Source organism: Leuciscus leuciscus (assembly GCF_965113295.1).
Source record: "Leuciscus leuciscus genome assembly, chromosome: 9".
Lineage (NCBI taxonomy): Eukaryota > Metazoa > Chordata > Actinopteri > Cypriniformes > Leuciscidae > Leuciscus > Leuciscus leuciscus.
Window position 1 is genome coordinate 3,255,531 of NC_138733.1, and position 12,500 is coordinate 3,268,030.

Here is a 12,500-nt window from a genome sequence, read left to right on the forward strand (position 1 = left end):
CCCAGCTCACCCGGCGGCATGGTATTAAAGTGCCGGTTGGAATTGAGAGCTCAGTGGAGGAGGTTAGTATAGCGATCGGGAAAATTGTTGGATATAACAGTATACGGTCTGCATCTAGGATGAACGGTGCTGTTGTCCTGTTTGTGGATAATATTGAAAAAAGTGAATGAGGTTGTTGAGAAAGGAATAACGCTGAATGATAGTTTTGTGAAAGTTTTTCCTCTGGTTAATCCAGCGAAGAAAGTTATGCTTTCGAATGTGCCCCCTTTCATTAAAGGGGTGGTAAAACGCCTTTTTTCGAAGGCTTGATTGTGTTTGTGGGGTGCACTGTAACGTGTTCATGCTTCGTTTTTAAAAATTTGCATTATTTTTCATATATTTAACCATTATTCTACACTGCTCTGTCCCTCCTTGTAAAAAACGGTCGGATGATTTCCGCGTTCTATGAAGCCCCCCCCCCCCCTTCAAAATACGCAATGGGCTCAGATTGGTTAGCTGGCCCAGTGTGTTGTGATTCGCTAACCGCCAAGTGCACGTTGTTCGGAAACGAAGTTTGTATGTGTTTGTCGGATAAGTATGAATTAACGTTAGCATTTAACAAACTGGTTTGTGGAGCCAAACAGCGTTGTCCTTCGTTTACTTCCTTGCTACAACGTACAATTAACAATACGAACTATTACAGGAAAACACAACGACGAAAAATAAATCATACTTACAGGTTGTGGCCCGTAAACAGTTTCTGTTTTTAAAGTTGGAACTGCTCTCCATCTTTCAGGACTAGCCGTTGTGCGAATCCTTCATCGGAGGAGGGGTTTATGTAAATATTGGGCTTAGTGATGTCAGCAAGCCCGCAGGAATGTCGTGTAGTCCCTACTGGCCGTTTTTTGTAGTTCTTAGAAATTGATTTCTTTAAAAGCAAATATCTCCCTTTGCTTTAAACTTTGAAAGTTGTAACTTTGCAGATGTTGTTTATGCTCAAACAGCAACATTACACACTAACTAAAGTTAGAAAAGTGAAATCGTGTTTTACCACCCCTTTAAGGACGAAACTTTAGAGAGGGAACTTTCAAGACATGGTCAGATTGTCTCAATCATAAGGAAGATTCCTTTAGGTTGTAAGTCTCCATTATTGAAACATGTTGTTTCTTTCAGGAGACAAGTATATATGGTGCTGAAGAGCGATATAGAGGATTTGAATATTGTTCTGAAGTTTAGGATTGACGGTTTTGACTACGTTATTTTTGCGACAGCTGAAAGTTTGAAGTGCTTTGGTTGTGGTAAGGAAGGCCACTTAATGCGTTCATGCACCGAGAAAGAAACACAGAAAAATAGCTCTGTGGGAGGAGATTCGGAGGAAAAGAATCAGGAGAGCAATAAAATAGAACAGGTGCTTGGCGAAAAAGGGAAAAATGTGGACGAGGTGAATGGAAATGTAGAGGAGAATATAAAGGAAACGCAGGGAAGTGATGAAGTAAATCTGATTGAGCTACAAGCAGATATTTTTCGAGATGATGAGACAATTTTCAAAGTTCCAACAGTTAAGAGAAAAACAAATCAATGGGAAGTTGTGCCTAAATCTAAGAAAAAAATGCAGGATGGTGTTGCAACTGATGATGGAGTTAGTGGGGAGTCCTGTAGTGCAGATGAGGTTTCAGAATCAGACAGTGAAAGAGATAATGTCGATTCTCTTACAAATCTGGAAGACTTTAGTGGTTACAGTTTGGAGCGAATAAGACATTTTCTACAATCCACTAAGGGGGAAGCGAAATGTTGAAGTCATTGACCATTTTTTCTGATCAGACGATGTTTATTGAGTCAGCTAGAGTGGCGATGAGGCGAACAGGGGAAAATTGTCTGTCAAATCCAGATGTGTATCAGCTGAAGAAAATTGTGCAAAGATTGAGTTCTCAAATAATGCAAAATGAGAGTGATCAAATGGTGGAGTAATATTAATGTGTATGTGTTGTGCCTTTTGTTTTGCTCTCTCCTAATGAGTAATTTCAAAATATCATCCATTAATTTAAATGGAGCGAGAGACGCTGTTAAGAGAGCACAACTATATGATGTTTTGAAGATTAATATTGCATTTGTACAGGAAACTCATAGCACACAAGAAAATGCTGTAGAATGGCAAAAAGAATGGGATGGCCAGATCTTTCTTAGTCATGACAGTGTTTTTAGTGCAGGAGTTGGATTTTTATTTTCCAAACAATTCTTGCCAGATTCCTATAATGTAGAAGAGATAGTGAAAGGAAGGTTATTAAAAGTTACAGTAAAATATGACAAGATTATTTTTGAATTAATTAATGTTTATGTTCCAGTCAATGCATCTGAAAGAATGATTTTTTTAAACACACTTGATAATACAATTCAGCAATGTGAAGAGCATTATTTGATACTTGGTGGAGATTTTAACTGTACTGCCAATGACATCGATAGAAATCATTTAGAGCCTCACAGTGCTTCAAGACGTCGATTGTTGCAATTTATTGAATCAAATGAACTTTGTGATGTCTGGAGGAATTTGCATGACGATATAAGACAATACACTTGGACACATGTAAGAGAAAATCACATGCTATAAAAGTTGTCACATATGTCCAGTAGGTTTTTCAGATCATTCTATGGTGATTACTTCTGTTTATATTAATTCCATAAAAATTACAAGTGCTTATTGGCATTTTAATTGTGCATTTATTGAAGATTCTAACTTTAAGAAGTGTCTTGGGTATCTTTGGGAAAAATGGAGATTACAAAAAGAAAATGTTATTTCAATGCAACAATGGTGGGATGCTGGGAAGCTTCAAATCGAACAGTTTTGTAATCAATATGCTTTCAATGTGACAAAGGACATTACAAGATCTATAAAAAAATTGGAATCTGAAGTTTTGGAGCTTCAAAATTTATGTGGGTCCATAGGTAATCAAGATAATTTTAAGGCACTGAAAAATAAAAAAACAATTTTGGCTGATCTGCTTGGGTTTAGAGCACAGGGGGCGCTGGTGAGATCAAGGTTTCAGAACATATCTGAAATGGATGCCCCATCCAGATTCTTTTTTAGCTTGGAAAGAAAGAATGGCCAAAGTCGGTTAATGCACGTTTTAAGATCTGAGGATGGAAAAGAACTTAGGAAAACTGCTGATATACGCAGAAGAGCAACTAAGTTCTACGAAGAGCTCTATGCCAGTGAGCATAAAGAAGATAATTTAATGGCACAACAATTTTATAAAGATCTTCCTCGGGTGCCTAAAAACGCTTTTGAAGAATTAGTAAAACCTTTGTCAAGGGAGGAGTTATATGTTTCCTTACAAAGCTTAAAAAATGGCAAGGCACCAGGAATTGATGGTTTGCCTGTTGATGTTTTTAAGGCCTATTGGGAGTTTTTGGGAGAAGATTTGCTCGAAGTTTTGAATGAAAGCTTAAATGGAGGCAAGCTGCCACAGAGCTGTAGAAGGGCAGTTTTAACCATGCTCCCAAAAAAAGGTGACTTAAAGGAAATAAAAAATTGGAGACCGGTGGCATTGTTGTGTGCTGATTATAAAATCTTATCTAAGACCTTGGCTAACCGGCTAAAAGAAGTGATGGGAATGATAGTACACACGGATCAGTCATATTGTATACCTGAAAGATCGATTGTGGATAACATCTCACTAATCAGAGATGTTTTAGAGGTTTCTAGGCTTTTTGGCCTAAAGTGCGGTCTGATTTCACTGGACCAGGAAAAAGCTTTTGACCGGGTGGAACATTTTTATTTATGGGATACTTTTAAAGCTTTTGGTTTTCCTCCTGGTTTTATAGACATGATAAAGGTCCTTTATGAGGACATTGAAAGCATATTGAAGATCAATGGTGGCTTGAGTGCTCCGTTTAAGGTGGGAAGAGGAATCAGACAAGGATGTTCAATGTCTGGTATGTTGTATTCAATTGCTTTGGAACCTATGTTAAGTCAAATAAAGAGAGTATTTGTGGTTTCAAGTATGATAGTGCTTTAACTGTAAAAATGTCAGCATATGCTGATGATGTAATAGTTTTAGTTAATGATCAAGACATTAACAGACTTACAGAAATTGTTGAAAATTTTGGTAAAATTTCCTCTTCAAAAGTTAATTGGTCAAAGAGTTCAGCGTTTTTAATGGGTGATTGGAAGGCTGAAAACCCGATTTTGCCTGGTGGAATGGTGTGGGCAAATAGAGGTTTTAAGTATTTGGGAGTATTTTTGGGTGATGAGACCACAATGCAAAAGAATTGGGAAAATGTTTTAGAAAGAGTTCAAGGAAGACTGGGGAGGTGGAAATGGCTTTTAAGAAAAATGTCATTTAGAGGGAGAATTCTTGTAATCAACAACTTAGTGGCATCTATGTTATGGCATCGCTTGGCAGTATTAGAACCCCCAGTGGGCTTGCTGGAGAAGATTCAAACCTCTCTTGTTAATTTCTTCTGGGACAAATTGCATTGGCTTCCAAAGAGTGTTGTGTACCTTCCTGTGGAGGAGGGAGGACAAGGTTTAATACACCTTGCAAGCCGGAAAGCTGCTTTTAGACTGCAGTTTGTTAAAAAACTATTGTATCAGAAACTGTCTTGGACAAACATAGCTTTTAAGCTTCTAAGTGTGGTTGGAAAGCTTGGATTTAAGAGAGAATTATTTTGGACAAATTCTTCAAAAATGGGTTTGAAAGAAATATCCTGTTTTTATGAAGGTGTTCGAAAATCATGGAGTTTGATGAAAATAACAAGGTCCACTGATGGAAAATCTTTGCATTGGTTAATGCTAGAACCATTGATTAATGGATCTCGTTTGAATTTGTCCTGTGAAATAGTACCATGGTTTGAACAAAGATTGAAGAATGAGAAGATTATAACAATGAAGGACTTGGTGGAAGTGACTGGATGGAATTTAAGTAACACTGTTGCATTGACTCAAAGACTTGGACTTCGGTCTGAAAGAGTAGTTGGGCAGATGTTGAAAAAATGTCGAGACTCGTTATCGGAAGAAGAATGGACGCTTCTCTATGACTTTTCAACATTAAAAAGTGAGTCAAATGCTGAGGACTTGTTTCCAGTAATGAGGATTTCTCCAGACTTGCCAGATACAGATATTAATTGTCCTTTTACAATGTCAAAAGTTTGGAAGGACCGAAATATTATGTTTATTGGTGGAAAGAGTTTTTATAAAATGTGTGTAAAAGTGTTGAATAAAGAACAATTGATGCATCGTTCTGACAATCCTTGGCGATGTCACTTAAGTGTGGATTCTAGCTTTAAGCCAATGTGGGGTACGTTATACAAGCCACCATTGACAAAGTTTGTTGGAGATTTGCAATGGAGAATCATGCATGGCATTATTGCCGTTAATGCTTTTATTTCTATTCTTAATCCGCTTGTAAAAGAAAATTGTGCTTTTTGTGAACAGAGGGAAACAATATTTCATTGTTTTGTACATTGTGAGAGGTTGAAGCCTCTGTTTGAACTGTTGAAAGTGATTTTTCATGATTTTGGTGAAATATTTAGTATAAATGTTTTTATTTATGGTTTTAAGGATTCAAAAACAAAGAGAAAAATGGGGCGTTTGCTCAATTTTGTTATTGGTCAAGCAAAAATGTCTATTTATGTAAGTAGAAAACAGAAAATTGAATATGGAAATGAATGTAATATAGTGAGTGTGTTTAAAGGGCTTGTAAAAGCGAGAATTAAGCATGATTTTTCTTTTTATTTACATATGAAATTTTTTTTGGATTTTGAAAAGATCTGGACTTATGGAGATGTACTTTGTGAAGTTGAAAACAATGCTTTACTATTTTCTGATGAATTGAGATGAAATAATGTGTAAAATGTCTGTGAATGATTATTGTTTAGTAAAGTTTTTCTAAAAATCAAAAATCTCTCTCTCACACACACACACACACACACACACACACACACACACACACACACACACACACACACACACACACACACACACACACACTCTCTCTCTCTCTCTCTCTCTCTCTCTCTCTCTCTCTCTCTCTCTCTCTCTCTCTCTCTCTCTCTCTCTCTCTCTCTCTCTTTAAGTGTCATGTTAATCTCTGGATATAGGCTTAATGTGTGTCATTGTTCTCTACAGGTTGCAGGAGTGTGGTGTCACAGATGAAGGTTGTGCTGCTCTGGCTTCAGCTCTGAGATCAAACCCCTCACACCTGAGAAAACTGGATCTGTCATATAATAATCTAGGAGACTCAGGAGTGAAGCTGTTTTCTGCTGGACTGGAGAATCCTCACTGTAAACTGGAGATACTGAGGTAAGATCATCTCTACCATAAAGACTCGGAGTGAATAAGGATTAATATGTAGATAGTGTATTCAATATATCTTTGGTGTAAGCCCCATCCGGTGGTTCAGTGACAGATTCCTGCTTGAGCCGTCAGATCCTGCCGGCGGTAGAAGGCAGCGGTGAGGAGTCTCCCTGAAGAGGAACATTTACATCTTACTATATTATTATCCCCCTAAAGAAAGTAAAACTAACAGTTAAATAAACCGGACGAACTACAAACCAGACAACAGATGCAGGATACAGTGAAGAGGGTTTTTAAAGCACAAATGTTTGGTGTAAATGAAGTTGTCTTGTAATGCTTGTGCAAACAGACCCTTGTAAAAGCGTGAGCATTTCCTCAAAATGTGTGTGTGCAGCTGAAAAGAGGGAAGTGGTGTGTGTTTCACCTGAACCAGGACTGTCACCATATCAGATTTATCACTACATGATTATCATGGCCAAAATAACACACAATAACAATATATCACCATATCTGTGGAAATCTTGATAATAATAATAATAATGCTATCAGTCAAATTCATCTTTACTCTGTTTATTTTGTGTTATTTTTGAAAAAGAAGAATCACTTCATCACATACAAGAGGAACAATTACACTTAATGCCACCAGTTTGAAATAATGGTAACACTTTATCACAAGTATACAGTAACAAAGACCTTATAAATCATTTGAAAACTATTATTTTATAGTTAATGAATAGTGTATAATAGTACACAGGGTTCCAGACTGCGACCATTTTTTGAGAATGTGTGAGTTAAAATTTGATGTGGTCGCATTTGTGCGAGTGCGTGGTCGTCTACTACTCAGTTAAACTCACGCATGAATTTTCCTGCATTGAACTTGTTTTAGCGCCCGCCAAAGTCTTATTTGATCGGTGAGTAATGTAGATAAACTGCTGCGCGTGACAGGGCACATGTTTAACTGAGAGAGAGAGAGAGAGAGAGAGAGAGAGAGAGAGAGAGAGAGAGAGAGAGAGAGAGAGAGAGAGAGACTTTTGACTTTTAGTTTTTTCTTTAATTTAACATTTTCTTGCCACATTGGCTAGTTAAAATATATTAATACACAATACACATAAATATACATGTAAAATACACACAAAAAAAAAACAACAAAAAAAGAAAAGAAATTATATACACAGAAAATACCTCATACATTCATTTGTAAAATTCCATCTTCTAAATTACATAGAACACCATTCAGAGCCCAGGTAAGATTGAAAGTATCAAGATCTCCAACCATTTTACAGTATGCAAACTCAACAGTAAGCCGTGCCGATATCAGACCTCTTAAAGTCATATTGACATCAGTAGAAACACCCCTGTTCAGTTTCACTTTTCTTGTTAGCCACACAGCTAACTTTGCTTGACCATATAAAAAATTAATTAACACATCTCTTGTTCTATTTTGATACTTATATTTAGGCCCATAAATAAAACCTTTTAATGTAAATTCATAATTCAAATCTTTACTCCATTCTTCCAACAATAAAAACATTGGCTTTAATCTTTCACACTGCAAGAATAAATGATGCACATCTTCAGACTCAAAACAAAAAGGACACTCATCCTTCACTGTAGGATCAATATGTGCCTTATGTCTATTGGTAGTTATTATCCCATGTATTATCCGCCATTGGAGGTCCCCAGTTCTCTTATCAATGGGACGTTTATATAAAGTCCTCCAACTACCTTTAGGGGATATATCAAATCCCTCTATATCTTGCCATTTGGAGTCTGAGACTAATTTTAAGGATTCAAAATGCATCACTTTTACACAAGTATGATACAATGCTCGTTTTCCAGTATCACAGAACAAATTAAGTTCTGGAGTTTTGAAACTCAATAACTTTCCTTCATCCTCCGGCCATATCTCCACAGCTGCCCTTACTCCTAAATCAGGAAAATCAACCATCTTGTTGATACATTGCTGTTGTTTCTCCTCCTCCTTCAACAACTCTGTAAACGTTGATGGAATTACAGATAAAAATTCATTTTTTATTTTTTCTGCTATACGGAGTGATTTAATGCCAAGCTTTGCTGCAATGTCCCGTGAAGACAACCAATCACTCTTACTCCAAAGATGAGAGACTTTTATAAACTGGGCTTTCACCATAGCAGCCTGTAGTGAATGAGAGTTCAAGATTTTCACAGGTATTGCAGGATTATAAACAAGAGGTTCCTCTTTAATCCATGATCCATTTACAATTCCCTGTTCTCTGACAATTCTTAAGACATTCCACGATTTTAGAACCGTCTTATAAAAAGGAGTTAATTCAACTAGTGCCACGTCCTTCAAATTCATTAAAAACAATTGGCGATCCAGTCCCAGTCGTCCTCCTCTCCTCAAAAGGCCACAAGCCACATCAGCCCAACTGACGTCTGTCCCATACAAAAATCTCTGGGCAGCTTGTAGCCTAAAAGCAGCAATCCTACATGCTATGTCAATGAGGCCTTGTCCTCCTTCATGAAGAGGCAGGTAAAGTACAGCAGGTCTCAACCAATGCTGACCTGTCCAAAAGAAGTCAACAAGACATCTCTGAATGTCCTTAATGACAGCAGCAGGGGGGTCCAATATAGCCATTTTATGCCACAACGAGGAAGCAACAAGATTATTGACTATTAAAACCCTTCCCCTATAGGCGGATCTTTTGTGACGTCATTGTTTATGTTTGTCGCGTTGCATCATGGGAATCGTATGGCAGGAAACACCGCTAGATACCTGTAATTTGATTGTTTTGCACGTTTGGAGGAGGATTTAGAGAAGAGGATGGTTCACTCTTGCTGTGTGGTCGATTGTACGGCTCGTTGGGGGCCTGATAAAAAGTTTTTTCGAATTCCCTCCGAAAAGAATCGCGAAAAACGAAAGAAATGGTTGCGTGCAATTAGGCGATTGAACCTAGACGCTCCGAAGAAAGCCTGGATTCCTGCAGCTTCTGATCGAGTTTGTGAGGCTCATTTTGTTCATGGTAAGTCTTAGTGACTATGTATTTATAGAAGATTGAATAAAAAAATAAAATAAAACTGAGTCAAATCAACCGAGTCATATGTTTTCGCGTTCTGATTCAGGTGTCCCAAACCGCGATCCACAGCACCCAGACTATGTTCCTCACATCAAAATGGGCTATTCTGGATCGCAAAACTTAAAAGCAAAAGAAAAGGCTGTTCAGCGATACGAATCACGCTGTGACTCTGCTTGGCCAGGTCTAACCTCTGCTTTTAGCACGATAACTGCTTTCTGTTTGGCAGAAAAGATTGGCCCAACTTTTCGAGAAACAAAATAATCATAGGCCTCCAGACTTTTGAAAGCCTTTAATCTTTCATGAGTGAAGGGTCCAGGGGTTTCTATTAAATAAGAATAAATGTCTCCCCAGCAGATTGGTGGCCAAGACACGGGCGAGTCGGACCAACGTTTTTTGTCATCCCAGATCTCATATGGGCTTTGAATAACTTCGATTTTGTCACCAATAAAAATTTTGAGCTTCTCTCCAAACCTCCTCCGGTCTTCAGATGTTAAAGTGCTTATATATTGTGGATTTCGCCCGCTAACTCTCTTGAAAGTGCTCGTCGCGTCTTTACAGCCCGCCATACAGTTTGTTTTGTTGCCACACAACCACTCGCGCATGCGTACAAAGATGTCAACAAAGATCCTCCTATAGGACAGCTGGGGAATTAGCCATTTCCATTTGGATAACCGGAGACATACTTTTTCCAATAGTCCTTCCCAGTTTTTCCCCTTATAGATCTCAGATCCTAGAAACACTCCTAAAAATTTGAATCCATCTCTTTTCCATTTTACATTATTAGGCAGCTGTGGGACATTTGGCCTCTCTGAACCACACCATAACGCCTCACTTTTTGTCCAATTCACTTTCGCTGATGATGCTCTTCCATAACATTTAAGGTTTTCTAACACCACTTTAATATCATTATCGTTCCTAATTATTACAGTTACATCATCGGCATAGGCGGATAATTTGACATCATTTGAAAAACTTGACCCCTCAACATGTAACCCAGTCAACTGCTCTCTTAATTTGCACAATAGGGGTTCAATTGCAAGGCTATACAAAAGTCCTGAAAGAGGACATCCTTGCCTTATTCCCCTTTGCACTTTAATAGGAACACTTAAACCTCCAGCTATTTTGACCATACATTCAGCTTCATTGTACAATAAATTAACCCATGAAATAAAACCATCTCCAAAACCAAAAACCTTCAGTAGATCAAACAAGTAAGAGTGGTCCACTCTATCGAACGCTTTTTCTTGATCAAGAGATATCAACCCTAAATCATTATCATCATACATTGCATAGTCGATTATATCTCTTATTAAAAATAAATTATCTCTAATACATCGCCCCTTTACACAGTATGATTGTTCTTTCATAATTAATACACTCATATAATTGTTTAGTCTACTGGCAATACATTTTGAAAAAATTTTGTAATCCACACACATTAATGCGACAGGTCGCCAATTCTTCAAACAATACAAATCACCTTTCTTCGGTAACAATGACAACACTGCTCTATTACAACTCTTAGGTAAAGACCCAGTTTGTATTGAATTTAAAATCATTTCAAAATAATCCTTTCCAATCACATGCCAGAAACATTTATAAAATTCAGATGGAAGACCATCTAGACCAGGAGCCTTCTCTGATGCAAGGTCTTTCACAGCTTTTGTCACTTCTTGAAAAGTAATTGGTAAATCAATAACCTCCTGCTGCTCAGGCATCAACTTCTTAAGACATGAAAATAATTTTTCTTTACATTCAGGATCTGTGACATTGGCTGTATATAAATCAGAATAAAAATCAACAGCAATTCTTCTCATTTGACGAGAGTCATAAGTAACAACACCTTCATCATTTTTTAGTCCCACCATCAAATTCCTTTGATTATTCTTTCGTTCTAAATTGAAAAAGAATTTTGTGGGTCCATCAATGTCTTTAGTTTGAATAAAGCGTGCCCTAACAAGGGCAGATTTCACTTTATCATTCAATAAGGAGTTCAACTGAAGCTTTTTCTCTGAAAGAGCAGTTTCCAAAAGCAATTCGCTCCTTGCCATCATTTTCTCTTCAATGTCAGAGATCTCATTTTCCAAGTCTTGTATCCTAGTCTTTAAAGTCCTTTTTGAATATGAAGAATATTGCTGACAGAAAACTCTTATTTGCACTTTTCCAATGTCCCACCATTGTTTTATATCATCATAATTTCCTTTTTGCATTTGCCATGTTTCCCAAAACAACTTAAAATGTGCACAAAAAACATTGTCTTGCAAAAGCTTATTATTAAAATACCAATACAGACTTCTTTTACTTTCATTTAAAGTCACAAAATCCATTGTTATCATTTTGTGATCTGAAATGATATTTGGAATTATATTAACATTACCCACTCTGTTTCTTGAATCTCCGGTAATATAAAATCTATCCAATCTGGCAGCATGAACTCTACCATCTGTAACTTTGACCCAAGTGTATTGCTTTAGCAATGGATTTTTAATTCTCCAAATATCTTCCAGATTTAAATGTTTTACTACATTGGATAAAGCAAGTGCTGACTTATGGTGAGGTTCTTCAGCATTTCTATCTATATTAAAAAGTAAAGTGCAATTCCAGTCTCCTGCCATTATAATTATATCTCCTGAGTTAAGAGCTTTTAGAACACGACCCAATTTCTCAAATAAAAGAACTCTTTCTGTTCCATCATTAGGGGCATACATATTAACAAAAAGAAAATGGAAATTATTTATTTCAGCTCTTACTAAAAGCAATCTTCCAGGTTCTATGTCATATGTACAAAGGATTTTTGCTTTTAAAGTGGAATTGAACATGATCGCAACTCCTGCACTTACGTTACAGCCATGACTTAAAACATATTCTCCTTTCCACCACAAACCCCATTCAGACTCATTACTTATATTACTATGGGTTTCTTGAAGAAAACCTACTGCAATATTCTTAATATTAAAATATTCTGAAACTAAAGCCTGCTTTTTCTTATCTCTCAGACCATTTACATTTAGAGATCCTATTCTGAGATACTCCATGAAAAAGAGAGGGTAGAAAGAACAGCAGAAGAAAAGGGAAAAAACACAGATATATACAAGCCATAGTGTTCATTTAGTTCTTCTTCCTCGAGACCTTCTTTCATCCTCATTCCTTTTTCCCTGTCTTATCATCGTTAT

General features: G+C 37.1%; 2 protein-coding genes and 1 long non-coding RNA gene across 4 annotated transcripts in view; 2 read left to right on the forward strand and 1 right to left on the reverse strand.

Annotated features, from left to right (window-relative positions):
• LOC309506213 (uncharacterized protein) overlaps window positions 1-12,500 on the reverse strand; it is a 415,585-nt gene that overhangs the window by 243,423 nt on the left and 159,662 nt on the right. The window lies entirely within an intron of this gene.
• LOC309506524 lies at window positions 10-995 on the forward strand. The gene is made up of 2 exons (XR_014208834.1): window positions 10-439; window positions 553-995. It is a non-coding gene; the product is annotated as an uncharacterized lncRNA (long non-coding RNA).
• The window catches only part of LOC309505771 (uncharacterized protein), a gene marked incomplete at its 5' end in the record, with an annotated part of 34,274 nt that continues 25,574 nt past the window's right edge, over window positions 3,801-12,500 (forward strand). The window contains 2 exons of the mRNA XM_082179230.1: window positions 3,801-3,904; window positions 6,104-6,277. Coding sequence (XP_082035356.1) covers window positions 3,801-3,904; window positions 6,104-6,277 — 278 coding nt within the window. The remainder of the gene's footprint in view (window positions 3,905-6,103; window positions 6,278-12,500) is intronic.